The sequence below is a fragment of the Mya arenaria genome, chromosome 15, assembly GCF_026914265.1.
Source record: "Mya arenaria isolate MELC-2E11 chromosome 15, ASM2691426v1".
NCBI lineage: Eukaryota > Metazoa > Mollusca > Bivalvia > Myida > Myidae > Mya > Mya arenaria.
The window spans coordinates 2,007,170-2,034,708 of NC_069136.1; the positions used below are offsets into that span (position 1 = coordinate 2,007,170).

General features: G+C 37.4%; 1 protein-coding gene across 1 annotated transcript in view; it reads left to right on the forward strand.

The window, feature by feature from the left end:
- Positions 1-451: 451 nt before the first annotated feature.
- LOC128220065 (uncharacterized) overlaps positions 452-27,539 on the forward strand; it is a 33,213-nt gene continuing 6,125 nt past the window's right edge. The window contains exons 1-9 of the mRNA XM_052928318.1: positions 452-502; positions 871-1,004; positions 5,436-5,506; positions 13,718-13,900; positions 19,210-19,367; positions 20,329-20,421; positions 21,915-21,987; positions 22,132-22,286; positions 24,186-24,306. Coding sequence (XP_052784278.1) covers positions 452-502; positions 871-1,004; positions 5,436-5,506; positions 13,718-13,900; positions 19,210-19,367; positions 20,329-20,421; positions 21,915-21,987; positions 22,132-22,286; positions 24,186-24,306 — 1,039 coding nt within the window. The remainder of the gene's footprint in view (positions 503-870; positions 1,005-5,435; positions 5,507-13,717; positions 13,901-19,209; positions 19,368-20,328; positions 20,422-21,914; positions 21,988-22,131; positions 22,287-24,185; positions 24,307-27,539) is intronic.

Here is a 27,539-nt window from a genome sequence, read left to right on the forward strand (position 1 = left end):
AAGTATTTTCATTTCCATTTTTTATTTTCATGTTCAGCCTTTCCCTCTATATCTACGAGGGCTGTCCCACTAAATCGTAGACTTTGTTGATAAAAAAATTATACGACGTTACATATGAAAAATACTTTGCATCTAATTTATTCAATATATAACAAATAAAAAAATCAAGAAAAATTGAATCGTTATTGTTTAGTATAGATTTCATACATTGTTTTTTAATGTACAAGTATACCTTACCGGCGCAGTCTGAAAACAAACGTTAGAAAATTCATTAGTTCTGATAAAAGTGTTCTGAGAAGACATTTGCGTCAATTTCCCCGGGCAAACGTCATATCATATGACGACGCCGTTGTTTGACGTCATCATGTAACGTTTCAAACAATATTGACGTCATTACTGACAACGATACACACGATAGTATTACATCATCACAAACTGTGATTAGGAGAAAATGGAGACGTCAGACGAAGAAGCGGAGCACAGAACAGCTATTCAATTCTGTGTACAATCAGGAACGACACCTATCAATACGTTACGCCAGATGAAATTCACAGAACGTTACAAGAATGTTTCAAGAGCACTCGTGTATAAATGGCATGGTAGATTTAGCGCCGGTAATACAGAGTGTACACCTCGTGGGCGGCCTAAGTACAAGGATTGCAGAACAATGATATTCGTGCTACTATTTGCAGGTTGGTTAATAATAAATTACTTAAATACTTTAGATAAAAATATAACTTAAGATAAAATTATAATAATAATAAAAACGTTTATGCTTGAAGTTGATTGAATGTTTAAATGATTAAATGTTTAAAACTCTTATAACATTTATTCATCAAACTAAGGAAATTGTATTTTGTCTCATTCCAGACGGTACGCCATGATCTTATGCATGCGTTACGGAAGAAGCGCCCAGACTTGGCAGCTCAGATTGAAAACGTAGTATTGCACCAGGACAACGCCCCAAGCCATGCCTCTAGGAACACACAACTAGACATCGATGTGTTAGGGTTCCAGCGAGCTATCCATCCACCAAATCCCCCGATCTTGCGCCATTGGATTTCGCATATATTCCAAAGTTGAAGACATTTTTGCGAGGAACACGATTCAATGATAGAACTGAGATCAGCCATGCGATACAAATATTCAATCGCACATTAGACCGTGATTGGTTCATAAACGTTTATGAGAACTGGGTATGACGACACCTAAGTGTATCGCACATCAGGGCGAATTCTTCGAGAAGGCATAATATGTGACATTATTTTGGCGTCTACCGACACAATTATGACGTCGGCTTGAGCCGGTTATGTGTACATGGTATTATTAAATGGTTTGTAGAATTTTTATTTATTGTTTCTTTGTAGTGTTATTTCGTGTGTATTTGCACAAGATGACGAATAAAACGTCAGGGAACTTTAAGTGCTGCCCGTTTTTATTGATTGGTCGGTAAAAGGTCATTGACACCAATGATAAGGCATAGATCTAGCATAAGGAACTTCATTTTGATACATTATTTTAGATACTTTAACCTTGTAGTAAATGTCAATGCTGTTTTTCCACGTTCATACTAAACTTCAGTACACCTTACAAGTTGGTGGGTGGGGTAAAATACCGAATGATGTTAAACTTAGTTTCTTGGTAGTTATCAAAGACTACGATACATTTGGCTTGTTATGAATTATGTTTAAGATTGTATTTTGTTGAGTTTGGTATTAACTCCATAAATGATATGTTGCCATCTGTGTATAATGGATAAACTCTGCAACAATTAACCGTCTCCGTGGCCTAGTGGATAAGCGTCCGCCTACGGAGCGGGAGGTCGTGGGTTCGATCCCTGGCCGCGTCATACCAAAAGACGTTAAAAGTTGGTACAAGTAGCTCCCTTGCCTGGCGCTTGGCATTTAAAGGGTAGTGCTTGGAAAAGTGGTGTACTCAGTACTGGTTTAACCCAGGAAAGTTGTACCCCGTGTATCGGTGCTTTACACCGAGCACGTAAAAGAACCAAGGGGTCTCTTCGAAAAAGAGCTAGGGTCTCGCACCCGGACTTCCTTGTATCCCACCACTGTCTCTTCAGCGTGCTGTCCCTTCAGCAAAAACAAAGGACCCCGTTGGAAATAAGTGCTTGCACTTTCACGGGTTATCCTTGATCGCAAGGTCTAAAGAAATACATACATACAATTAAGCAGTGAAGTAAATGATGATTGAAGTGTGATGTGATTAGGAATGGTATTTGAATACTGAATGTTGTAGTGCTTATTAACAAATCTGACAAATGAGTTGTTGTTAGAAGATTTTGTTATAAGTTATAACTGTTTTAGTTGGAGATTTTATTTTATTCTTTGTCGCCTATCAAACAGTTATCATATTAAGTATGCATTCTGCCATGCCAGTAGCGGCTTAAATCCTCATAATTTCCCCTAACAATTATCTTATCATTTCATTTTCATATTACTTTGCATGCGCAATAATGATAAAAAAAACATTTTTAGATAACTGACTCGCTGCCCTCTGCAAATTTTGATATCAAGTCGACATATGTTGATAGCATGCATAAAGTCCATATAAACAGCTGCTTCAGAGTATTTGACGTTTTTGTTGAAGCGACCCTACGTTGGTGGGGGGGGGGGGGGGGGGGGCAAAAGGAATTTCCAAAGTTAAAAAAAGATCCATGATCTCGCAATATTCTGGTCAACATGCATAATGATTAAAATTATTTCTTTTATTTAGAGATGACCATTCTGGGAGTGTATGTCCTCAGAATCGATGCTCAACAGGAGAAGTCAGTTGATACTAATTATCTGCATACATCCACTATATCAGTGTTTGAACAAGATTTTTTTTAAAGTATTAAAGCTGTCAGTGTCTTTCTTTTTTTGGAAACACGAGAGACGGATTCCCTTGAAGAACTGACCTGAAATGAATGAAGTGTTATCATTTTGATGGAAAACTATTCTTGACTGCAATGACTAAAGAAATACACACATACGAACATGAATTCATTTTTAACAAAATTCAGACGTCTAGATAATATTTGTATGGAGAACTACAGAAACAAGCTCAGTAGCCGACTTTTTAAACATGAAACCCGTTGAATAGCACGGGGTAAACGCCAAGGACAAAAACTCACAAACCAGACACATGGAAAAACAGGTCTACTTTTACCCAAACATAAAGCTGACATTATGACACAGAATGTTGAACAACATTTCAAATGTTGAAAACAGTCTACCGACAAATATTTCATAGAATCGAAAGCCTGTTTAACTCTTGCAAAAAGGACCTTTAAAGGCTTTATGTTTCACAGATATTGCAATTGTAACTTTAAGTATATAACAAACTATGTTAAAATTAAATTGTAAATATGTTTGTCCATGATCTAATATTCCAATTTCGTTTTTAAATCTCACGGTTTTTGAAGACACTAAAACATCCAGGTAATGCTTGAAGTCAATAAATAGCCGCCCTGTTAACTCAGTTGGTAATAGCGCTAGTGTACCGGCAGTCCTTGGTTCGTGCCCCATAGCAGGTGCACATTGCTCATGTGTTTAGTATTGTTATAGTAAAACGCATAGGTGTCGTCCGTGTATGCGTTGTCGTGCAAAACATTGACCTTTGCCATAATCCAGAAACAGTCTGATATTCCAATGAAACGTGGTTCACACGTTGCCAGAAACACGCTGCAAGTACCTCAATATAATCCTAAACATATAATCACCTGCGCTGACACTGATATTTGACCCGATATTTGTTGACAGCACATCGAAGAGTGATGATATTGATATTTTATGATGTACAAACTACTGGAAACTACTGAAATACACTTTAAATATAAATGGCCATTTCGTGTCCGGGAGTACATGTACACAAAATAAAATAAGTGTTTTAAATAATAGTGTTCCTATTTATAGGTGAACTAATACAGGAACATGATGCGTCTAACTTTTAACAATATTTATTAAACATAAACTTATTGGCTTTGATCAATGAAGATTCAAACTGTTTGCTGTTTGAATGAAGAACTTCCGACGTTTTAAACAATTCCATTTGTTTTTTCCATGTGGACATTTCTGTCAAAAAAAAGAAAACCAAAAAAAAATAATATACAAATAGTAAGAAATGACGACATTTGAATGTTCAACCAGCTGTTTTATTTCAATCTTTCATTGAGTATTTTTTCATTTTACTTGAACAGTACTGAAGTCATGTGTGGTATAGCAGGTTATGTTTACTGTACAAACGCATTGCTGCTACAAGAAATACAATACAATAATAATACGTGTCATTAGGAAATAGCCGACTAAAGAGATGTTCAAAGGACAAAGGTAAACAATATGTTAGACAAAATACAGAATGAGGGGCTAACTATTACCACGTATTTATGTGTAAGTGTTGTTTTTAATACTTGAAATATTTTCTGCTACAAGATGCTGAGATAGTAAAAATTAATTGTTGAGCTCCATTTTCCATTGGCAAATATAAAGAAATGAAATACATCATTAGAGTATTTTAGATACAAATGAATCTGAATCTGACTGTAGATAGAATGATAATATGTTGGACTTGCATAACTCTGTATCAGTGAATAGCTTAAAATCATATATATATACGAGGGTTGTCCGGAAAGTTTTGAGACTGTGTCTATATTTCAAAATGTATATATATATATATATATATATATAAACCTCATTATACTTAGATGTGTTAAAGGGGCTGTCTCACGTATGATGAAATAGCGAAACAAAAAGAAAATTGTCGAAAACTGACATAAACTTGGCATCGATCTGTACAACGCATTAATTTACTAACTGATGTACCACATAGTTTACAATTTATTTAAGATTAGCAGTTATTTCGTATTTTTCCATTAAAATAACAATACTGGGTATGTCTACCAGGTAGAATTCATTCCTTATGCGTGATTGGCTAGTCGGTGTTATCACGTGATATTACCGAGGTAAGTGTATACCTTAATTATGTCATCCCATTAGTTAGAGCCTTTGTAGCTCAGTGAGTAAGGCGCTGGACTTCAATTTTGGCGACGCGGGTTCGAACCCGATCTCCGACACATTTTTTTTTTACATTTTGGTACTTTTTTACAATAATGATATCAAAGCGAAACACATTCTATTTGATAATTGTCCTGAGATTCGTTACAGAAAAAAAAATGTTTGGGTGCCAATCTGTGACACAGTAAACCTTTAAACCAGGGACATATTGTTTATATGTCCGTTCTTAAACATACCTCTTCTCCAAATATATTTCTTGACTATCACTGTTGTGAGTGTTGGTTCAATCAGCTCAATGTTGGTACAATTAGATGCCGGTTTACTAAACTGGTGAAAGTTGGTGCAGATACATAGAAAAAAATCTGATACCTTTGCTGTGCCCATGAATTGCAGACATTTAAATATAAATCTAATTGTTATTTTCAGAGAGCAATATGGTACCAATGGTGCGGCTGTCGCTGAATTCCTGGCTTGTTCTAATGAAAATGGCAGATTGGGTAATGGTTGTGGGTTTTTTCAAAATTAGGACAAAAATGCATCAATAAAGTACTGGATTAAGCCCAAATGTTTGTATTATTAATCATTAAAGAATGATAGTATTAAAATATAAACATTTAGAATATTAAAACAAAGCATTCAAACTCACAGATTGACAGTTCGTCTCGGTCATTTCTCAAAAGCCTTTCAATTGATATCAACTAATAAGGGAAAGTTATAGTGAATTTTTTTTTAAACATTTTGACCGTACATGCATTAAAGCCGATGTTGTTGTTTTTTCATGCATGCAATGAGCTATGTTCATTTCTATTACTGTCATGTACATTTTCTGTGTACTCACGACTTTATAATGGAAACAGTGTGTTTCAGGTATACGAGGAACATATAAATATTCCTATTGAAACATTCGTTGATGTTAAAACAAACGTCATATCCTAAACAAGCACCATTTATGTACCAACACAATCCATTTTCTTATTGTCCATTACAGTACAATGGGTCTTCTTTCTGCGGGTTGCAACTTGTATTAATTAATCACCGACGGACTCATCGTACTTTCGTTTTTCCTTACTTCTATTTACGAGGTATATCTCGAAGCTTTCCGGAAATAACAGTGTTGTTACGATTGCAATTAATATTAAAAGCACAGTCATAGCATTATAAAATCTGTACTAATGTCTATTATATCCAATATTCGAATGTTTACATTCTTTAGTCAAAATGCAACCATCCTCAGTTGCGTTTTAAAAGAAGACACGATAAATACACCATAACATCAATTATGATAAGCTTTAATTATCGTGTTGAACTCATTTGACTTTAATGATCACAACTAAAAAAAGCATATGATTTAGTTACAGATAAAAAGTAACAAGCGATTTTTGGCGCCTTTTTTACTGGGAACTTTGTGGATGCGTCACTATTAATAAAAAAATCCTTCGGACACGACACACTTTGACCAGCCCAATTGCGTTCATACCCCGATAATGACATAAACCCCGCAATTCATTCCTTAAATAAACCGCCATTAAAATAGTAAACATGCCTAATGGACTACTAAATGTTGTGAAATGGAATGACTCTGACAACATCTTTTTTGATTGACCAATACGCCTTCACTGGGAGATTGCCTCACGAGATATATTGGAGTTTCGACCCCTAATACTAGTGTGAATCACGCAAAGTGAACTAATTGTGAACTTTACCTTGGAGGTAGGGACACATTAAGCTTGTTTTGATATGAAAAACACATGTGGCAAGTTATTTTAAAATATGTCCATACAAGAGAAAGGTACAGCCAGGACACGACCACCTATACTCGGTGTCCTTTTATATAAGCAGTATTAATCAAAACAAAATATATCAAGTATGATATTGAAGGTCATTCGAGACCTCTTGTATCTATTTTTGAGGAGTTTAGTTTTATTTGCTTGATGGTTTCAGAGAATATGTATATCAAGCAGTTGATGATGGACGTACGGACAGACGGACGGATGAATGACTGACGAAGACAGATGCGATTAGCCCTTCCTTACCATTCGTGCTCAGATGAGGTAAAACATACACAAATGAAATCATAATAATCATGTTTTTTGTGGTTAAATACATGGGGATTGAGATTGATATCAAACAGAAGCATTTTGTTATATTGATATTTTGTGAGAATCTTGTTTTATTTTCGGCATTATGGTATGATGCAGAATATAAACTAAACTCAACTTACAAGATGCAGGATTAAAAGAATGGGTTGTATGCAAAGTCTATAAATATTAAAATTTTAATGCTATGTTTAGGACCAGATCGTTTAAATATGTATTTGGCCCTGTAAAAATGTTGTTGTTTTTTATAAACTCCTTAAGTTGAGTTATGTTATACACATATCTTGACGCTTCTTTTCAAAATCAATTGCATCTATATAGCAAACTTGTTTAAGGAAGGATTTGCGGGATTTATGCCATTACCGGGGTATGAACGCAGTTGGGCTGGTTTAAGTGTGTGAAGTCCGAAAGACACCAGGCGTACTTTTACCAGCCAAACTCCGTACATATCCGTTAATGACATAAATCCCGCAATCTATACTTATATTTACACAAATAGTTAATTATTTCATTTTGCATAAAAATACTTAATTTCATTTAAGAAAACCTTTCAGTGATTTTCTCACCCATTCTTTAAGTAGAACAAACCGACAGTAACTGGAAACAGTATATCAAATGACGTCACAACAGATCAACTACTTGAAATCAAACGTAAAATTGAAACACTAATGACAAAAAGACATTTTACATAATATAAAGGTACACTTTCTAAAATCATGATTTAAGTTTTTCGGGGTCTTCTGACACAATGGAAACAAAAAAAGCAAAACGCTATTTTTAGTACGTCTGTTTTTAAAAGAAAGAAGTCGGGATATAAAATTAAAGCTTAAGAGTTTTAAGAGGAAGCTGAACCCTGCCGTACTTTGGGAGCACTCTGGCCTCAGTGAATTCAACGTGTGCATTTTCTGCCTTCTAAGAATTAAAAGTTTTAGATACTCAAATATTATTTGTTCTAAATTTTGTTTTAAAGCTTCTTACATGATAAAACACTAACACATTAAATGTAGCTGGAAATTAAAAAGTAAAACTACTTCAATTAAACAGATATCTAAAAACAGCTTGTGAACTTTATAAATTTTAATTTCTTCACAGCCCGAAACGAATTGCCCTTTTCACCCTAAGCTTTCTGTCATTTGTTTGCATCACCCTGTCCGTTTTAAACCCAGGCTAAAATCATAGATATTGTTTTTTTTTATTTTATGCATATCGGTGAAAAGATGAACAATATTGGTGAATGATAACTTGATCATTTCACTCTGGCTCGAGTGAAATGATAACATTTGATCATTCCACTCTGTACAGACAACTACTGACTATTTTTTCATCTTTTATAAGATTAGCTTCCCTTGACTTTGAATAAAATACATGTATGTAACAAGTACATGTTTGTTGTCGTCTGTAGTGCAGTAATATACACATTGACCAATCGTATAGAATTGTCAAAATCAAATATAACTAATAAAAAATAACAAACTTACCAATTTATGTATAAACTATTTCATGGAACATACTGTTACATTTAACCTTCTTGGTAGGTATCGGTTGAATATTTACTTGACCACATGCGCTAGTAATAGAGTTAATAGATAATTTCTTCCTACCGACTCTAACCGCCTACATGTATGCACAAGCATTTTGAATTTGACCAATTTCAAGTTTACCTTCATCAGTTCAACAATTCATTTTTTTTTAAATAATACTCAGGAAAGGCTTGTCCAAAAGCTGAACGATAAAGGAGCCCAGCCTTATGAAATAGCTCAGATCATCGGCCATAAAAACCTGAACAATTAAAGCAGATTGAAATATGAAACTTATTCGCTGTCTCAACAACATCGTTCGGCTGCACTGAGCATGAATTCACCCCGAGAAATACCGTAAGATCCAGAGTCTGAGTGCGACAGTGAATATATATATATACAATAATGTACTACGAAAAACACAGACTTCCGTTGCTTTTACGAATTCACACTTTTATAAGTCCATCTTTTTTTTTAAATGTACCAAAATGTCACATGCTCAAGTTTCATTAAATTGTATTTCTACGCGATTCATTTTTTTTTTTATTTCCGAAATACTTTTGTTTGAATACTTGTTTTGTGCCTCAATAAATGTTAAAAATGATAGGTTTCGTTGATGGAAGTAGGGTTTTATCTTAACATAATTTCAATTCCAACAACCATTTCCATAAAGTGTGGAACTTTTTTTTTAGTGGACGGACTGCTCGCGCGAAAAGGAGGTAAATTTGACATAGCGGTTATGTCGCAGTTACTTCCCTTCGCAAAGAGGCCACAGACATTTACTCTAGCGGGGAAATATACTACAAAAACACAATATATGCATGAAATAAAAAGGAAATTTGTTGAATTCAGTGTACGATCGTATTTTATTTCACGAGTAGTCACAGAAAAATAATATTTTTACTACGTTACGCCACTTGTGAAAGTATTTTTTCTGTGACCACTCTTGAAATAAAATACGATCTTACACTGACTTCAACAAATATCCTCTATGGCATTAACGTCATTGACGTCAATTGTTGTTGTCACAGACGAGACACGCATGAGCGGCAAGGCCCATTCCACTGGATTTATTGTCGGTTAAGGTCCTTTACTGACAAATCAGCAGATTGTATTTGCTCCACGCTTGCTCTTTCTTTACTTTGGCTCTAGACCAGATTTATTCCCTTACTTGGATGTTTTTGTTATATTTTGACTAAAATCCACAATCGCAAAAAGCATTTGATAATCAGAATCATTTGAATGCACAATGTCAATATGATCGGTTGAAATTTGTTCGTAGAGTTTATAGAAAAGAGAAGAAAAACTTCCATATTTCTTGAGTATTTTCGACGTTGAACTTTGCTTCATTGTGCCCCAGTATAAAATATAAATATATACCTATCTCTTGAGCATGGTTTCCAATCCATCAATTTCATTTTTTGTCAGTTGTCATTCTATCTGATCCTTTCTTAAGTAGATTTGTACATTTGTTAATGGTGGTCTTTTGCACTTGTGTTAAAGCCTTTACTGCATTCTTCCATCCTTCTATATGTGCATATATGTATATCTTAGTTCTGTAGAGTACAACAAGTTCAACGATTTTGTCCTCCAATTTAGTAAACATGCAGATTTTAGACCAAATAACTGTAGATACTCGCCAAGTTTTGATCTGACACTTAAGTGTGAGCACTTGCTTTTTACAAGTATGTGTGTAAGCGTGATAACTGGGGTAGTGTAGTTTCCCCACAACCTACGACCACACGAATATGTAGCATGTTGTCAAACAAAGGTAGATTGTATGATGTTTACAAATGATGTGTTATGATTGATCTGAATCCAGAAGGTTTTAAGTATCATGTTTGTATTTAAATTGTTAAGTAAATATCTTAATGCGTTTAATTTCAAGGATTTGGTGATCTGTTTGAAATGTCGGCGAATAATGATAACATAGATATACACTGAAATAAAACATATCCACATACTGTATCTTTAACAACGGCGCAAATTTAAAATATACTCGAAGAATATCTTAAAAAAAGGAGATCTTTAGAACGTCCTCAGTTCTTACTTATTTTATAATTAATTTGACGACAATTAAACACTTGGAAACCGATTCCTTGTTAGAAACCAATACTGGTCTTCTTTTTAAAGGGCCAGGCATTAGGACTTGCCACGCGATGCAAACAGTCAATTGTGGCGTACCATTTGGGTAAAACGTGGCTGAAATACTTATGTGAAAAACTACAGAAAAGCTCAGTAGCAAAAAGTTGTACATAAACCCGGTTTAATGGCACTTAATGATTGCCTCTCTGCAATCTCCTTTGCTGAAAATGTAGGTTGTATTCTAAATTGTTATGTAGGTGCAGTTGTATGAATCAGATAGAGGGTCACCTCTAAGTATACGGGGGAGCAGTAATAACTTGAAACAGAGATGCAAATTTATGCTTATGGTACGAAAAAATGTTTGCACCTTTAGAAATAGAGATGCACTTCAATTTCACATTTACCAACAAGAAGGAATGTAGAACATGCTATTGGTAACACAAAGACAAAATTGTGCCATCTTTGGTCCTATAATAACATCATTACAAGAAAAAATAACTTCAGGTTTTCTGAGTTTGGGTCTTAAACTAGGATTCAGGACGTTAGTGAATACGGGCATAGAGGTTGCAGTAAATAGTCGTGAATGCATGTTTAAAAGCACAAATACCATATCGGGACCCCGGTATGTGGGGAAGTGGGTTATTCACTTTCATGGATGAAACACTGGAAATGTTGAGAGTGAAACGACGTTTCTTTGAAGTGGTATTTAAGTATTTTTACACTACGATACAAAAGAGGTTTGTGCACGTCAGCTTGATATAACATTGTCCAAATAAAACAAATAATAAAACAACCGATTCAGCGTATTGAACTGCTGTATTACTCCAATAATTTTTATATCGATCAATTTTAAGACGAATAGTATAAATTAAACTGCTGATTGCACCGCACTGTCATTTGGAGCTCTGCATATCGATTTCAGTTCCATAAAATTGAAAAGATGAAGTTAATTTGCATAATTTTAATTTGTTTTATTCCGGACGTTTATGGTGCGGAGTGTAAGTGTTTTTCATTTAAGTAAAACAAAATTGAACAATTTATGTGTTTAGTTTGCTTTTTTGACTGAATCTCCAAAGCATTTATAATTAAATAACATTGATGTCATATAACAAAAGGTTGAAAAGAATATTTTTTCCAAACACTTTAGAATGTTTCAATTTTTCATACATTTTATATAAGTTATATTGTCCTATTTTTGCAAACATTTCTTTAATAAGGAGGAAGCTATGAAATTTTTGGCAATTCAATTAGCAAATCTACGTTCTGTGCATCTGCAGAGTAGATGACCTAAGCTAGCTTTTACTAACGCTTGGAGACATTGGGGTCGGAGTCTTTCAAGATTTAACTCGAAAATGTTTTCCTTGATAATTCAGCTCAGAATAACATATAGATATGTGAAACTTAGTACAAAGCATGCTCATCGGAAAAACACACTGAGTTTGGATTTAGGATTTAGGTAAAACAGAAAATCGGAAAATAAATTTGGTTAAGAATGAAGTGAAGTGATTAAACTTGGAATATGGAACACATATATAGTATATGGAGATGTTCATATAAACAATACAAAATACAATGTTTGAATTGAAATACTCAAAACTTCAATGCTATAAAAATTCCGATTGCAAAAATCGAAAACCTGTTTTCCTTGTATTGCGGCGTTTAAGAGCAATAATTGACACCAAAGTCTCAAGTAGTTTTATCACACTTAAAACATATTTCTAGCATGACCCAAATTGGGTACGTTACACATTAATTAAGTTTTAAAATGGTTGTAATTATGAGTATCTTTTGTCGCAGAATTGGTTTTGATATTTTGTGGTATAAATTTTCAGGGAGTTACTCTGGCCACACCGGTATGTACTTTCTTTTACAAATGTTTTCTTTGTATAGTTTTATAAATATTGTGTTCAATATAATAAACGCTGATTTTTTCAGCAAATCTTCCAATATCCCAGGCGAATTTTGTTCAATGCTTTAAATGATCTTGGCAAGTTTGCAAAAAATACTCTAAAATATACCCAAAGGTAATTAACTGATTTAATAATGTCAACGCTCAGGTGGTCTGATCGTTTAAAAGCATGAAAGAATGTTTTTATTAGTTTTTCCAAAACGGTTAGAAATTTGAATAAGGGCAGAAGTCGAAAATCTTCAAATTATACGGAAAATGGTACTTCAATGTTTAAATAACATAATGGTCTGAACTTGGATGCATTAAATTGTAACCACTTTGCCATTTAACGCATGCCATATTGCTATATTGTAAGAGACATGTTATGTTTACTTCCGCTTAAATGCCAAATGCCAACACATTTTTGTTTTACATTATCCCTTTTAAAATGTGTACGTAAAATTCGCATTTGAAGCACAAAACGCTGGATTCCGTGAGTAATATATATAGAAATGCATTTGTTTAAATGAATAAATGATAATCTTCAGGAGAGAATACTAAAAAATAGGGGGTTCCAATGATTCGTAAAGTATGGTCTGGCTCAAAAGATGTTGTTGCCCAAACATGGTTAAACTATAGTTCAGGTTTGGATGTCCTTTGTTTCCAAAACAAATATTGATCCCGTCTTATGTCGACAAAATAGTTTATAATAGTAAGGATTAACACAAATTTTGAAATTGAACATTGGCTAATATTTGTTTAGCGTAATAGTTGGTGTTTAGTTTTTTTCGCAATATAAGATCGTCATTAGCCGGTCGTTTACTAATGCCAAAACATACCAACTGTTTTTGTGTTTGGATAAATGTCGCTCTGCCAACAACGGCACATCCTGGAACTGCTAATTAAACAACTTAATCATTAATGGCAAAAGATTAGTTTGGTAGTCGATATTTTCAGACGTGTTCTTAATTATTAATATTTATGCGAGAAACTACAAAAACAAGCTCAGTAGCAAAAAATTCAAACATAAACCCGGTTTAAAGGCACTGGGTAAACGCCAAAGACATAGAACATAAAAACAAAAAAATACAAACAAGAAACGATATGATTTACCCCCCAAAGGACCAAGTTACTGGGCTGACCTCTACAGCGACGACTACTGCGATGGATCCAACCAGTCCCCCATTGCCATTCCGGCTGCCGCCAACATGACGTACGACGCAAGCCTGAGGACCGCCTTTAAGTTCACCGGATATAGCAGCATGGCCGCCTCCAGCATCACCGTCACAAACAACGGACACACAGGTACCGCTCTGTTAGATATAATGGGAGAGGGAAATGGGCATTGATAAATTCAGATTCGTACGCTTGAACATTGTGTGTATGTCCTTACAACGACAAGACGCAAAACGATTTAATATTTGTATGTGTGTTATCGTTAGCGACCCCCTAGGTTTGACTGGACATTCAAAAGCGTCAAACTACATGACGGGTGGAGGGCTGACTGGGCAGTATATAACGGCGAATACTGCATGACAGGTGGAGGGTGGACTGGGCAGTATATGGCGACCAACTACATGACGGACGATGGAGAGAGTGTACAGATTATAGTGACCACTTACATCACGGGCTTCGGTTTGACTGACCAGTATAAAGATTATGGCGGTTGGAGGTGTGACATTATATTGTGACTACCTACATGAAGGGCAGAGGGATGACTGGGCAGTATATGGATGAAGCCCATCTACATGACGAGTGGTGGGGGGTGACTGGACAGTATATGGTGACCACTTACATGACGTACGGGGGCGGCGTGACTGGACCACCTACATGACGAGCGGGAGGGTGGTGACTGGGCAGTATTTGGCGACCACCTACATGGCGAGCGGGGGGGGGGGGGGTGACTGGGCAGTTAATGGCGATCCCCTAGATGGCGAGCGGGGGGGGGGTGACTGGGCAGTATATGGCGACCACCTACATGGCGAGCGGGGGGTTGACTGGGCAGTAAATGGCGACCACCTACATGGCAAGCGGGGGTCAGGGGGGTGACTGTGCAGTATATGGCGACCACCTACATGGCGAGCGGGGGGGGGGGTGACTGGGCAGTAAATGGCGACCACCTACATGACGAGCGGAAGGGGGGGGTGACTGGTCAGTTTATGGCGACCACCTACATGACTAGCGGGGGGACTGAGAAGTATATGTCGACAACCTACATGACGGGCGGATGGATTCCTGGGCAGTATATATTGAACACCTAAATGAAGGGCAGAGGGTTGACTGGTTAGTATATAGAGACTACTTACATGACGACCGGGTGGGGGGAGGGGGTGACTGGCTTTATATAGTGACCACCTACGTGACGAACGGATGGCTTCCTGGACAGTATATAGCGACTTCTTTCATGACGAGCGGATGGCTTCATGGACAGTATATAGCGACTACTTACATGACGAGCGGGTGGCTTCCTGGACAGTATATAGCGACTACTTACATGACGAGCGGGTGGCTTCATGGACAGTATATAGCGACTTCTTTCATGACGAGCGGATGGCTTCATGGACAGTATATAGCGACTACTCACATGACGAGCGGGTGGCTTCATGGACAGTATATAGCGACTACTTACATGACGACCGGGTGGCTTCATGGACAGTATATAGCGACTTCTCACATGACGAGCGGGTGGCTTCATGGACAGTATATAGCGACTACTTACATGACGAGCGGGTGGCTTCATGGACAGTATATAGCGACTTCTTTCATGACGAGCGGATGGCTTCATGGACAGTATATAGCGACTACTCACATGACGAGCGGATGGCTTCATGGACAGTATATAGCGACTACTTACATGACGACCGGGTGGCTTCATGGACAGTATATAGCGACTACTTACATGACGAGCGGGTGGCTTCATGGACAGTATATAGCGACTACTTACATGACGACCGGGTGGCTTCATGGACAGTATATAGCGACTGCTTACATGACGGGCGGGTGGCTTCATGGACAGTATATAGCGACTGCTTACATGACGACCGGGTGGCTTCATGGACAGTATATAGCGACTGCTTACATGACGGGCGGGTGGCTTCATGGACAGTATATAGCGACTGCTTACATGACGGGCGGGTGGCTTCATGGACAGTATATAGCGACTACTTACATGACGACCGGGTGGCTTCATGGACAGTATATAGCGACTTCTTACATGACGGGCGGGTGGCTTCATGGACAGTATATAGCGACTGCTTACATGACGACCGGGTGGCTTCATGGACAGTATATAGCGACTGCTTACATGACGACCGGGTGGCTTCATGGACAGTATATAGCGACTACTTACTTGACGACCGGGTGGCTTCATGGACAGTATATAGCGACTACTTACATGACGGGCGGGTGGCTTCATGGACAGTATATAGCGACTACTCACATGATGGGCGGAGGGTTGTATGAATAGTTTATACAGTGTGTGTCTATATCACTTGATAAATTACGTCATATATGCTACGTCGGAAGGCAACAGTGCTTAATATGAAGACTTGAAAGAAAGATTACTTTTCTTTTACTATAATATTTCTAATGAAACAAAGAACGGTATTTGCCACTTAATGAGCCCCGCCTTCGTTTTATTACCGGAGTTTGATCAGATGATCAGATTATTAGTTTCATTAAACATGTTTTCAAAATAAAGTTTTGACAGTGCGCCGTCAGACGGCCGTTTTATGATAAGGTTTGTCGAAGTGTTTTAAGAAACTAAACTCTCAATCAAACTTTGCTAAAAGACCGAAGTCAGGGCTCCGTAAGCGGCGTAGACTGCGCTATGTTTTATTTAAAATGGTGAAGAAATAGTGAAGTTATCTTTGTTTCAAGTCTTTATTCGAAGCAAAATGTTGCATAATGTATACACGCACTGATATAGCCACTACCTACATGACGGACGGAGGGTTGGATGGGCAGTATATAGCGACTACCTACATGACGGACGGTGGGTTGGATGGGAAGTATATAGCGACTACCTACATGACGGACGGCAGTATATAGCGACTACCTACATGACGGACGGTGGGTTGGATGGGAAGTATATAGCGACTACCTACATGACGGACGGTGGGTTGGATGGGAAGTATATAGCGACTACCTACAAGACGGACGGAGGGTTGGATGGGAAATATATAGCGACTACCTACATGACGGACGGAGGGTTGGATGGGAAGTATATAGCGACTACCTACATGACGGACGGAGGGTTGGATGGGAAGTATATAGCGACTACCTACATGACGGACGGTGGGTTGGATGGGAAGTATATAGCGACTACCTACAAGACGGACGGAGGGTTGGATGGGAAATATATAGCGACTACCTACATGACGGACGGAGGGTTGGATGGGAAGTATATAGCGACTACCTACATGACGGACGGAGGGTTGGATGGGAGGTATATAGCGACTACCTACATGACGGACGGCAGTATATAGCGACTACCTACATGACGGACGGTGGGTTGGATGGGAAGTATATAGCGACTACCTACATGACGGACGGTGGGTTGGATGGGAAGTATATAGCGACTACCTACAAGACGGACGGAGGGTTGGATGGGAAGTATATAGCGACTACCTACATGACGGACAGAGGGTTGGATGGGAAGTATATAGCGACTACCTACAAGACGGACGGAGGGTTGGATGGGAAGTATATAGCGACTACCTACATGACGGACAGAGGGTTGGATGGGAAGTATATAGCGACTACCTACATGACGGACGGAGGGTTGGATGGGCAGTATATAGCGACTACCTACATGACGGACAGAGGGTTGGATGGGCAGTATATAGCGACTACCTACAAGACGGACAGAGGGTTGGATGGGAAGTATATAGCGACTACCTACATGACGGACGGAGGGTTGGATGGGAAGTATATAGCGACTACCTACATGACGGACAGAGGGTTGGATGGGAAGTATATAGCGACTACCTACATGACGGGCGGTGGGTTGGATGGGCAGTATATAGCGACTACCTACATGACGGGCGGAGGGTTGGATGGGAAGTATATAGCGACTACCTACAAGACGGGCGGAGGGTTGGATGGGCAGTATATAGCGACTACCTACAAGACGGGCGGAGGGTTGGATGGGCAGTATATAGCGACTACCTACAAGACGGACAGAGGGTTGGATGGGAAGTATATAGCGACTACCTACAAGACGGACAGAGGGTTGGATGGGAAGTATATAGCGACTACCTACATGACGGACGGAGGGTTGGATGGAAAGTATATAGCGACTACCTACAAGACGGACGGAGGGTTGGATGGAAAGTATATAGCGAATACCTACATGACGGACGGAGGGTTGGATGGGAAGTATATAGCGACTACCTACATGACGGACGGAGGGTTGGATGGGAAGTATATAGCGACTACCTACAAGACGGACGGAGGGTTGGATGGGAAGTATATAGCGACTACCTACATGACGGACGGAGGGTTGGATGGGAAGTATATAGCGACTACCTACAAGACGGACGGAGGGTTGGATGGGAAGTATTTAGCGACTACCTACATGACGGACAGAGGGTTGGATGGGAAGTATATAGCGACTACCTACATGACGGACGGAGGGTTGGATGGGCAGTATATAGCGACTACCTACATGACGGACAGAGGGTTGGATGGGCAGTATATAGCGACTACCTACAAGACGGACGGAGGGTTGGATGGGAAGTATATAGCGACTATCTACATGACGGACGGAGGGTTGGATGGGAAGTATATAGCGACTACCTACATGACGGACAGAGGGTTGGATGGGAAGTATATAGCGACTACCTACATGACGGACGGTGTGTTGGATGGGCAGTATATAGCGACTACCTACATGACGGGCGGAGGGTTGGATGGGAAGTATATAGCGACTACCTACAAGACGGGCGGAGGGTTGGATGGGCAGTATATAGCGACTACCTACAAGACGGGCGGAGGGTTGGATGGGCAGTATATAGCGACTACCTACATGACGGACGGAGGGTTGGATGGGCAGTATATAGCGACTACCTACATGACGGACGGAGGGTTGGATGGGCAGTATATAGCGACTACCTACATGACGGACGGAGGGTTGGATGGGCAGTATATAGCGACTACCTACATGACGGACGGAGGGTTGGATGGGCAGTATATAGCGACTACCTACATGACGGACGGAGGGTTGGATGGGCAGTATATAGCGACTACCTACACGACGGGTGGTATTTGACTTTTCAATATGAAGCGATCACTTTACCTTCATCACGGATGCAGGGCTCCCTGGATAGTACATAACGACTGCCTACAAATAAAGGTCAGAGGTATTACTGCAAAGTATATTGCAACCACCTACATGACGAGCAGAAATTTAACTGTACAGTAGAACGCCTAAGCAGGTATAAAAAATTGCCGAACCAAATGATGTATACGTTCATTTCTTTTTTAAGTTTAAATGAGCATTATCGAGGCTAACGTCTGGCAACTTGTAACTGAATCAACGGTTTAAGGCACTGTCGCTAAATTAGCTGTGAGGCCCTTATATTTGCCCCATATACATACCTTTTTGTACACAGTTCAAATGAGCATCAGCGATGCTGAAATTGGAAACATCCACATGACAGGCGGAGGGCTCACTGGACAGTATAACGCCCTACAGCTTCATTTCCACTGGGGACCCAATGACGACGAGGGCTCAGAACACACCTTCCGGGGGCATCAGTTTCCCTTAGAGGTAGTAACTTACGTAAAAGTAAAGTACGTATGTAAGTCATTACGTAAAGATCTATATAAGTATTTTCTTGTACAGCCGTCCAAGTACGCCTGGACATCGAATATATTTGTTATTGTAAATGATACCACGACATTCTTGTCGAGATTGTTTCAAATATTTGAATTTGTCCGAGGTGTCAGGATTTTTTTGATGTTAGTTATTTCTAATTTTCTTATATGAAAAAAACATGTTTTATGTGTTCGTAGTGGTTTGTGTTTTAAGCTATACGTATCAATTGTTTACTTCTATTTAAAATTAAAGGATATACTGTCGTAAGTTACAAGTAATCAGCGATGCTGAAATTGGTTGCTAACCACAAAATGCCGAAACGTCGAATTAAAGTATGACATTCATTAGATCAAGACTATCCTTTGCAGGGTGCATAGTAAAAAAATCCAAATAGAAACGAAACAGTCTCATGGCTGACATTAAGCCACACTTGAATTTTAAAAGATTGGAGAGGACCTTTGGCAACAGTTTTTGCTACTTTAATATATCAATATACATCTGTTTTTGTAATATTATCAAGTTAAGGCTGTGTTAAATCTTACTTTGAAGTAATAGTGCATATTTAAAGATCAGTAACGTAAATGAAAAAATAACCGAGTCATAAAGCCACCACTAGGCATTCTCAAAAGAGTAGTTCATGTGAAAATACATATATCAGGAAGTCAACAGTACGCAGAAGCTCGCATCATGGCATAAGTGGATCGAAGCTTTATTAAATCGTTTTATGTAACGCAGGAATCGGGAAGAAACAAAAACATTATATTCGTGGGGGAGCGTAGTTACACACCCGTATATCGAGGGGTGAAAGCGAAAAGGTTCTATCTTCTCATTTATTTAATGTCACTTAGAACCTTTTCGCATTCACCACTCGATATGAGATTATGCGTAATGTTTTGTTTTTTACACATTACAGATGCACATTGTGCATATGAAAGATGGGGTAGCAGATCTCCCTACTGCCCTCAAACAGTCTGATGGGCTGGCGGTGCTCGGATTCTTCTTCGCGGTATATTCTTGTTATTTCACAGTTTGTCAACTGATGTGTTTCGGTGGTACATTATGTTGTTTTCTCTGAAGAGATCGATAAAGGACCAATATTAATATAAAACAAATATTGATAAAGGACCCATGTTATATAATCGAGCACGTCTTCCAGCAAGTGCTTTGATTGTTACTCCATTATTGGGCAGGCAACCACCACAATCGGTCACGTCCTTCAGCAATTATCACTGATGGTGCTAATGATTTAGGCGTTATTACAACCACCACAATCAGTGACGTGCTCTAGTAAATATCACTGTCCGTCAGTGTTAATGTAATTGGGGTAATTATAACCACAACAATCGGCCAAGTCCTACAGAAATCATCACTGATTATGCAAATGCTTAAAGGGTTATTACTCAAACCATGATAGGTCGCATCTTATAATATTTTATTGTTATAAAGGTTATTTATACCACCACAATCGGTCATGCCATACAGTATGGTAAATTAAAAGGGGTTATTTCTCCCCTTACAATCGGTTACGTCCTACAGCAACCATCACTAATAATGCAAATGCTACAGATGTTATTACTATCACCACACTCGGTCATGTCGAACACATGATTGCGAAACAGTGGCTCCAGCTCTTTTAGGAGCTGTGTATAAAAAAAGAGCAAATGACACTTCCGACTTAGAGCCAAAAAACGGATATCATTATAAAATGTTAGTATGACTCGTTTTTTTATCTAATATCACAATTATGAGAGCTTATTTGAGAAATCGGGGAATGCAGTGCCATAAAAATATGTTTAATCTTCACACGTATTTCGGTTATTTTGTAAACATTTTTGTTTATGGAGTTATAAAACCGATTCTCCCATCAACCACATGCATGTTTACAAAAGAAAGTAGAACATTTTCACCATTTTCAGCTGAATCTCACTCAAGAAGCTTACATTTAAGATAAAAACAGTATTATCGAGTGCTTTTATTTTGTCGGGAATTAAAATGACCGCCTGTTTACCGGAGCCACTGTTTCGCACCCATGGAACAGTAATCATCACTGATTGTGTTAATCATATAGGGATCATTACTCCCACAACAATCGGACACGGGCTTTAATAACCATCACTAATAAGTTAATAACGGTTAAATGTCTGAATAAATTGCAAATTTTATTTGCAAGATTTCTTCGTATTAAGCCAAAATGAGTTAATTACAATAAAAAATCGAAACAAAAAGATCCATTGGCATTCTTGTTTTGTAGATATTATATATATATGTCAATAATTTTACCATTCGGTAAACAAACCTAGCACCCGTTTCAAGTAGTAATGGTAATACAAATACAGATATCTTATAAAGTAATTTCATAAAGCACACACTAGCAATTCACGGCATTCAAATATATTTGGAAATAAAAAAGGAAATATACACTGTACATGTACATGTATAAGCGTTTTGTTGCTTCAATGGTTTTTATTGAATGATGGTTGTATAACTTTGTGTTCACAGATAGATGACCACGACCAAGACAACTCCGCCATTGCCCCACTGATCACAAAACTAGCGGACATTCCATACAACGGTACGGGAAAGAATATCATCATCATCATCATCATCATCATCATCATCATCATCATTGATGCTTTTGCGAGCACCAACAGGCTCCCGTTATGACGCCACGTGTATTTATTGTCTTTAAAGTATTCAATGTGTTCGTCATGACTAGGTGACTCAAGGGTGCTGGACCTGGATTTCTCGGCCCTGATGCCAGCGACCAGCACGGACTTTTACCGCTACAACGGTTCACTGACTACGCCCAAGTGTAACGAGGCTGTTGTCTGGACGATATTTGAGCACAAGAACCTCATCTCGTCTAAACAAGTATACAATTATATTTGTGTGTATTTTAATACGCTCGTTGGTTTCCATCGACAGATACAATACCTTTTTCAATAGAAGCACGACTATCGTTAGGGTCACTTCACATAGTGGTACCGTACGCGACTATTTATCGATTGGTACAATACCTTTCTGCTTTATGCACAACTAACGTTCGCGTCCCTTCAATGAGTAGAACAATACATAATTGCTTTATGCTGACCATTCGTGTCATTTCACAGACTGGTCAAAACATTTCACAGACTGGTCTAGCAATTGACATTTTTCAAACGGTACTTCTTTACTAACACATTTATCAAAATTGAGGTCATTTTTTAAAGTAGCGGAATATTTATTTTTATTATATGCCTATCAAATTCCTTTTCCATATCCAACAGTGAAAATACAGCACGGCGTATTGAAAAAATTGTATCGTGATACTGTCATTTTCTGATTTCGTATCATGCGAGTACCGTGTGTATTCTCGAAACCTGTCAACTTTTAAATACATTAAACTATCTAACTTTACTCACGCTCCAGAAGCATGTAAATATTCAGGAACATGATTCTCATGTTCTTCAAAGAACCATGAGGATAAGCATGAAGCAGAGAACACTTCCAATCTATCAAGATAGCTACTTCAGTGAACTAGTTGTTCTCCATTTCGAAGTTCATGAATTGTTACATTAATGATTATCCATGTTCATTATCATAAATGTGAGCAGATCGCCAATATAAAGAAGAATTCGCGTCATCGATAGAAATAGCGATTGACTCACGAACTTCCCTCAATTATGCATATTATTATCGTCAAAAAATCCCACGTATATATACTTCTTTTTTTTAAAGGCCGCGTTATGTCTAGAGGAAACGACGATTAGAGTATACTCGTAAAATAAGTACCGCTTTTTGATGTTTTTTTTGTGCTGTGGCATTTAATAATAGCTATTTTATTAGCATTTTGTTAATTTTGCTCAAATATAAAATAGTTTGTTCTTATTTTGCTCTATAAAGTGAATTATGTAACTTCTGACTTCGTTTGGCTGTAGTAGCCTCCCTTGACATTCATTACACAAACTACGTTAACACATTCGAATTCATACGCGCATTTGACAGATGGCGGCAAAATTAAATCAAATTGAAACCAAAAAATAAAGAGGAATAATTAAATAGGCAGGTATATAATAAATGGAATATTACGATAAAACGATTTTCTGGTGACCTGCATCACGTCTCGTTCGGTGAGTAAACATGTATCCGTCTCGACCTGCGGTCTCGACGGATACGTGTTTACACACCGAACTCGACGTGATACAGGTCACCAGAAAAGCGTCCTATCATAATATCCCCTATATAGCATACATGAAAAAAGTTATTTGTAGAGTTGCATTATGAATGAAGTCGTATCTCATTTGGCATATGGCCATGCGTTTTACAGGTATTTCATGTATCGAAATAACGTGTTGAATCTTAATGTCAATCATTCGGATTAAACGAGAAGCAGTTAAAAATGCCAGTGAAATAAATACACCAGAAATAAATATAGAAGGCTCGATGACAATTCATTTAACACGATTGTTTTTTTTCACGACCTGAATCAAATTTCATGCAACAACCGGTTCCTCAGTTTCATCTCGTTTGCGTTGTGGACTTGACGGATACGCGTTTACCCACCAGATGTTTGTAGGAGTACTTCTTGTTTTCGGGCATTTCTATAATAATGGATAAATCGTATTTTCAGTACAACGTATACTATACAATTATATCTTATATATCATTGTTTCTAAAATGCCAACCATAGTTAGAGCCCGGAATAATGTTCAAATGCATTACCGTCATATGGATATTGTTAGAATACTAGTCATAGCACTTCTCAAGGATATATTGCTTTATCTAATACAGATGGCAGCTTTCCGAAGCCTGCACAAGAACACACAGGGTTCCACAAACAGCTTACTGACCTCAAATTATCGTCCTGGGCAAGCGCTCGGAACTAGGACCGTAACGAAGAGTTACATCACAGGTAATAAAGTCTATGCTTGCCCGCAGATGTGAGGCTGAGATCTCGCAAACCGGCTTAAACCTCGAGTGAACACCAGCTCAGCAATCACATACTGTTGTGACAACGTTGTCATTACAAAGTTTAATTTACACCTCAACTTCCATTCCTTAAATGAACTACCTTTGGGCAATTGCGAATAAACGCAAGATCTTCGGAAATGTTCGGATCGCGTATAAATATAAATTGAAAATTGTTTATCTTGTTATTGTTTGTCTTGTGTCAGCAGGCCACGAAAAACTATAATCAACATGTTGGAATGTTTAAAATATGATATTTTAAATGTATTGTTGTCATTTGCGTTTCAGTTTTAAAGTTATTTAAGGTATCAGCTATGATTATTTTTCCCGGGTTATTGTGACGTAATATTATAAACTGTTTCCGGTTATGGTCGGGTCGTCAAAATTAAAGATGGGGTGAGAAAGTGATTAATGTCATAATCGGGGATAGAAAACCATGCACTATAAAGTTGTTACAATGGTGTATGAATATTATGTATTGGATGCCAAAGTAACGTTGTCACAACGTTGTAAAAAGTTATGATTTGTTGGGTTGTTTCTTGCATTGTCAAATGCAAAACTTACAATATAAGCACACACATAGCAGCTAATGTATTACTTTTTTGATGAATTCACGCTGCGCAAGTTAGTGTTAAATCTATGCCAAGATGATAAAAGTTCATTGTACAAAACGGAAATAAACTTTATGTTAAAAATGGTCGATTATGATAAAAGAAATCAAGTGTTTAAACTCATATTATTATTTTATTTCTTATTTCGAAACTGCTTCTATCCAAATGACAAGGAACATGTTGTCACAACGTAAAGACGTTTTTTTATTTAAAGGAAAACCGCGAAAAAAAAAATATCTCAAGGTCTTTAACGCAACGTTAGCACAACGTTAGCCTAACGTTGTACCATCACTAAATTAACGTTTTTATTTTGATATTTGCTCATTATTAGAAACTGCCCTGAATTGGTTATTCAATTACTCATAAATGAAATGATAATTAGTAGAAAATTGTTTCAAATAATATATTTTTAATGCAATATTTGTACACTAGATACGGTACTTACATGAGACAAACGTTTTCGAGGAGAAAAACAACAAAAGTATTTGCCCGCGTGATCGGGCTAATTTAAACTAAAAATCTGATTCAAAATATGTATTGTTCGTCACACTACTTTACAAAATACATGTATGATAAGCATCCTAATAATTTTTGAACGGGACATGACCATGTACATTGATAGATTGCAAATACATTATTGTCGTACATCCCTGACACCGGCTAAAATGTTGTATCGTCAAAGAATCGATTAAGGCATAAATGAAATGATAATTAGTAGGAAAAAATCAAATAAATGTTGGCACTTACGTGCTGCGACAGCGTTATATAATAACCTTATCATGATTCAACCACACACAACGTTATTCTTACAGTAACGTCCTGAGCCTGAGTTTGAGACATCGACTTATAAAAAAAATGGTTGAAAAATCGTATTACAGGACCAAATATTGTCGAAATCTGTTTCTTATATTCAGGCACACACATTTTGTCAAAACCAATTGTTAGTATATGTATTTTGAATCATTTAAAGATGCACTCTTACTCCCAGATAAGATTAACCACAATAAATAATATTGTTTTAATATTCCAAATAGGATGAATAACTGTCGAAAACAATGATTCTAATGAAGGATACCGAGTTTAATTTAAAAGAAATGAGAAAAAACATGGTATTTCTACCTTATGAGACTATAGTAGACCACAGTAAATATTTAGCATTCACCAATCATTATATATGTTTGCTCTTTCTGCTATAAAATACACGGTTACAATCTTGTTATTAATAGTTTCCATAAATGCATTATTTAGTAAGTAATTTAAGGTTTATCACTCAAAATGTATGAATGTTATACATGTGTATGTATTGATTTTGAATAAGGGTGTCACTTTAAGAGTTTCGTCTTCTGAGCCTGTGTATCAAACTTAAATTTAAGACGTAAGTGAAATATGGACACAGGGTTCGTATTAACTAATGTCTTAAAGTCGAGTTTGAGACATGAAGTTTGATCAAATTCATCCATATCACTCGTATTTTTGGTAATTTCAAAATCAATGCTTTTAAATTCATTATTTTTTTAATTATCAAAGGTTTGCAGTTTTGAGTCTCGAGTTTCAAGCTCAGAATCAAGGTGTTAGTGAATATGGACCTAGGACCCATTCTCTCGAAATATCTTAAGAATGACGAGCCTAAGTCTCTTATTTCAATTAGCCAACTATTATAACTCCTTATTACACAAACACATTTTGTAAAGGATTTTCTATTCACTTTTGAAATAGTTGTTCCTCAAAACTAATTTAAACACGGATTGTTCAAAACTTTACATTTTTGGCTTTCCTCACCCCTTTTGCAATTTGAAAGACCTTAACTTTGATGTGTTTTTCAACAATTTCAGAGAAGTTTTACAGTTGATTACTTCAAACATTCGCCTCTGGGTTTTAAAGGACTTTAAATTTGACCTCCATTGAATATTGAACAGCCCTATAGATAAGCAGGATTGCCCATCATAATGTACACTCTTGACCATCTATAAGAAGGGCAACATAACAGCATAATCACACAGGACAGTTAGTTATCATACTATAAATAACTTAAATGATCACAGGTGAATGAGACAGAACAAAGAATGCATGCTTTTTGTTGTTTTTGTGACACTATTCATGATCCACATCAACAAGAGACTATGATAGAAAAGAATGCCTGCATTCTTCACAGGTGTAATTCTGGTAAATGTTTCTCATACACACATCCCATGCAAACACTGATACAACTGCAACTTTAATATATCCTGCCCTTGAAATGTCATTTAGTGGCGGTGAATTGAAAAAAGGGTTTACTCATTAATTGTAGGAATGGACATTGAAAGCCAATTTCTTGAGTGATGACTACATGTATGTATAATTGGCGTTAAATCATTGTTGACAGCGGCAAAACGTCTCTACAGTGCAGTTATTTTGTTTTCTCCTTCGGGATCATGAAATATGCCTAAATCGATTCTTTGACGAAACAACCTTTTAGCCGGTGTTGTATGACAATAATGTATTTGCAATCTATCAATGTACATGGCCATGTCCCCTTCAAAATAGTAGCATGTTCATCATATTTTGTAAAATAGTGTGACGTACAATA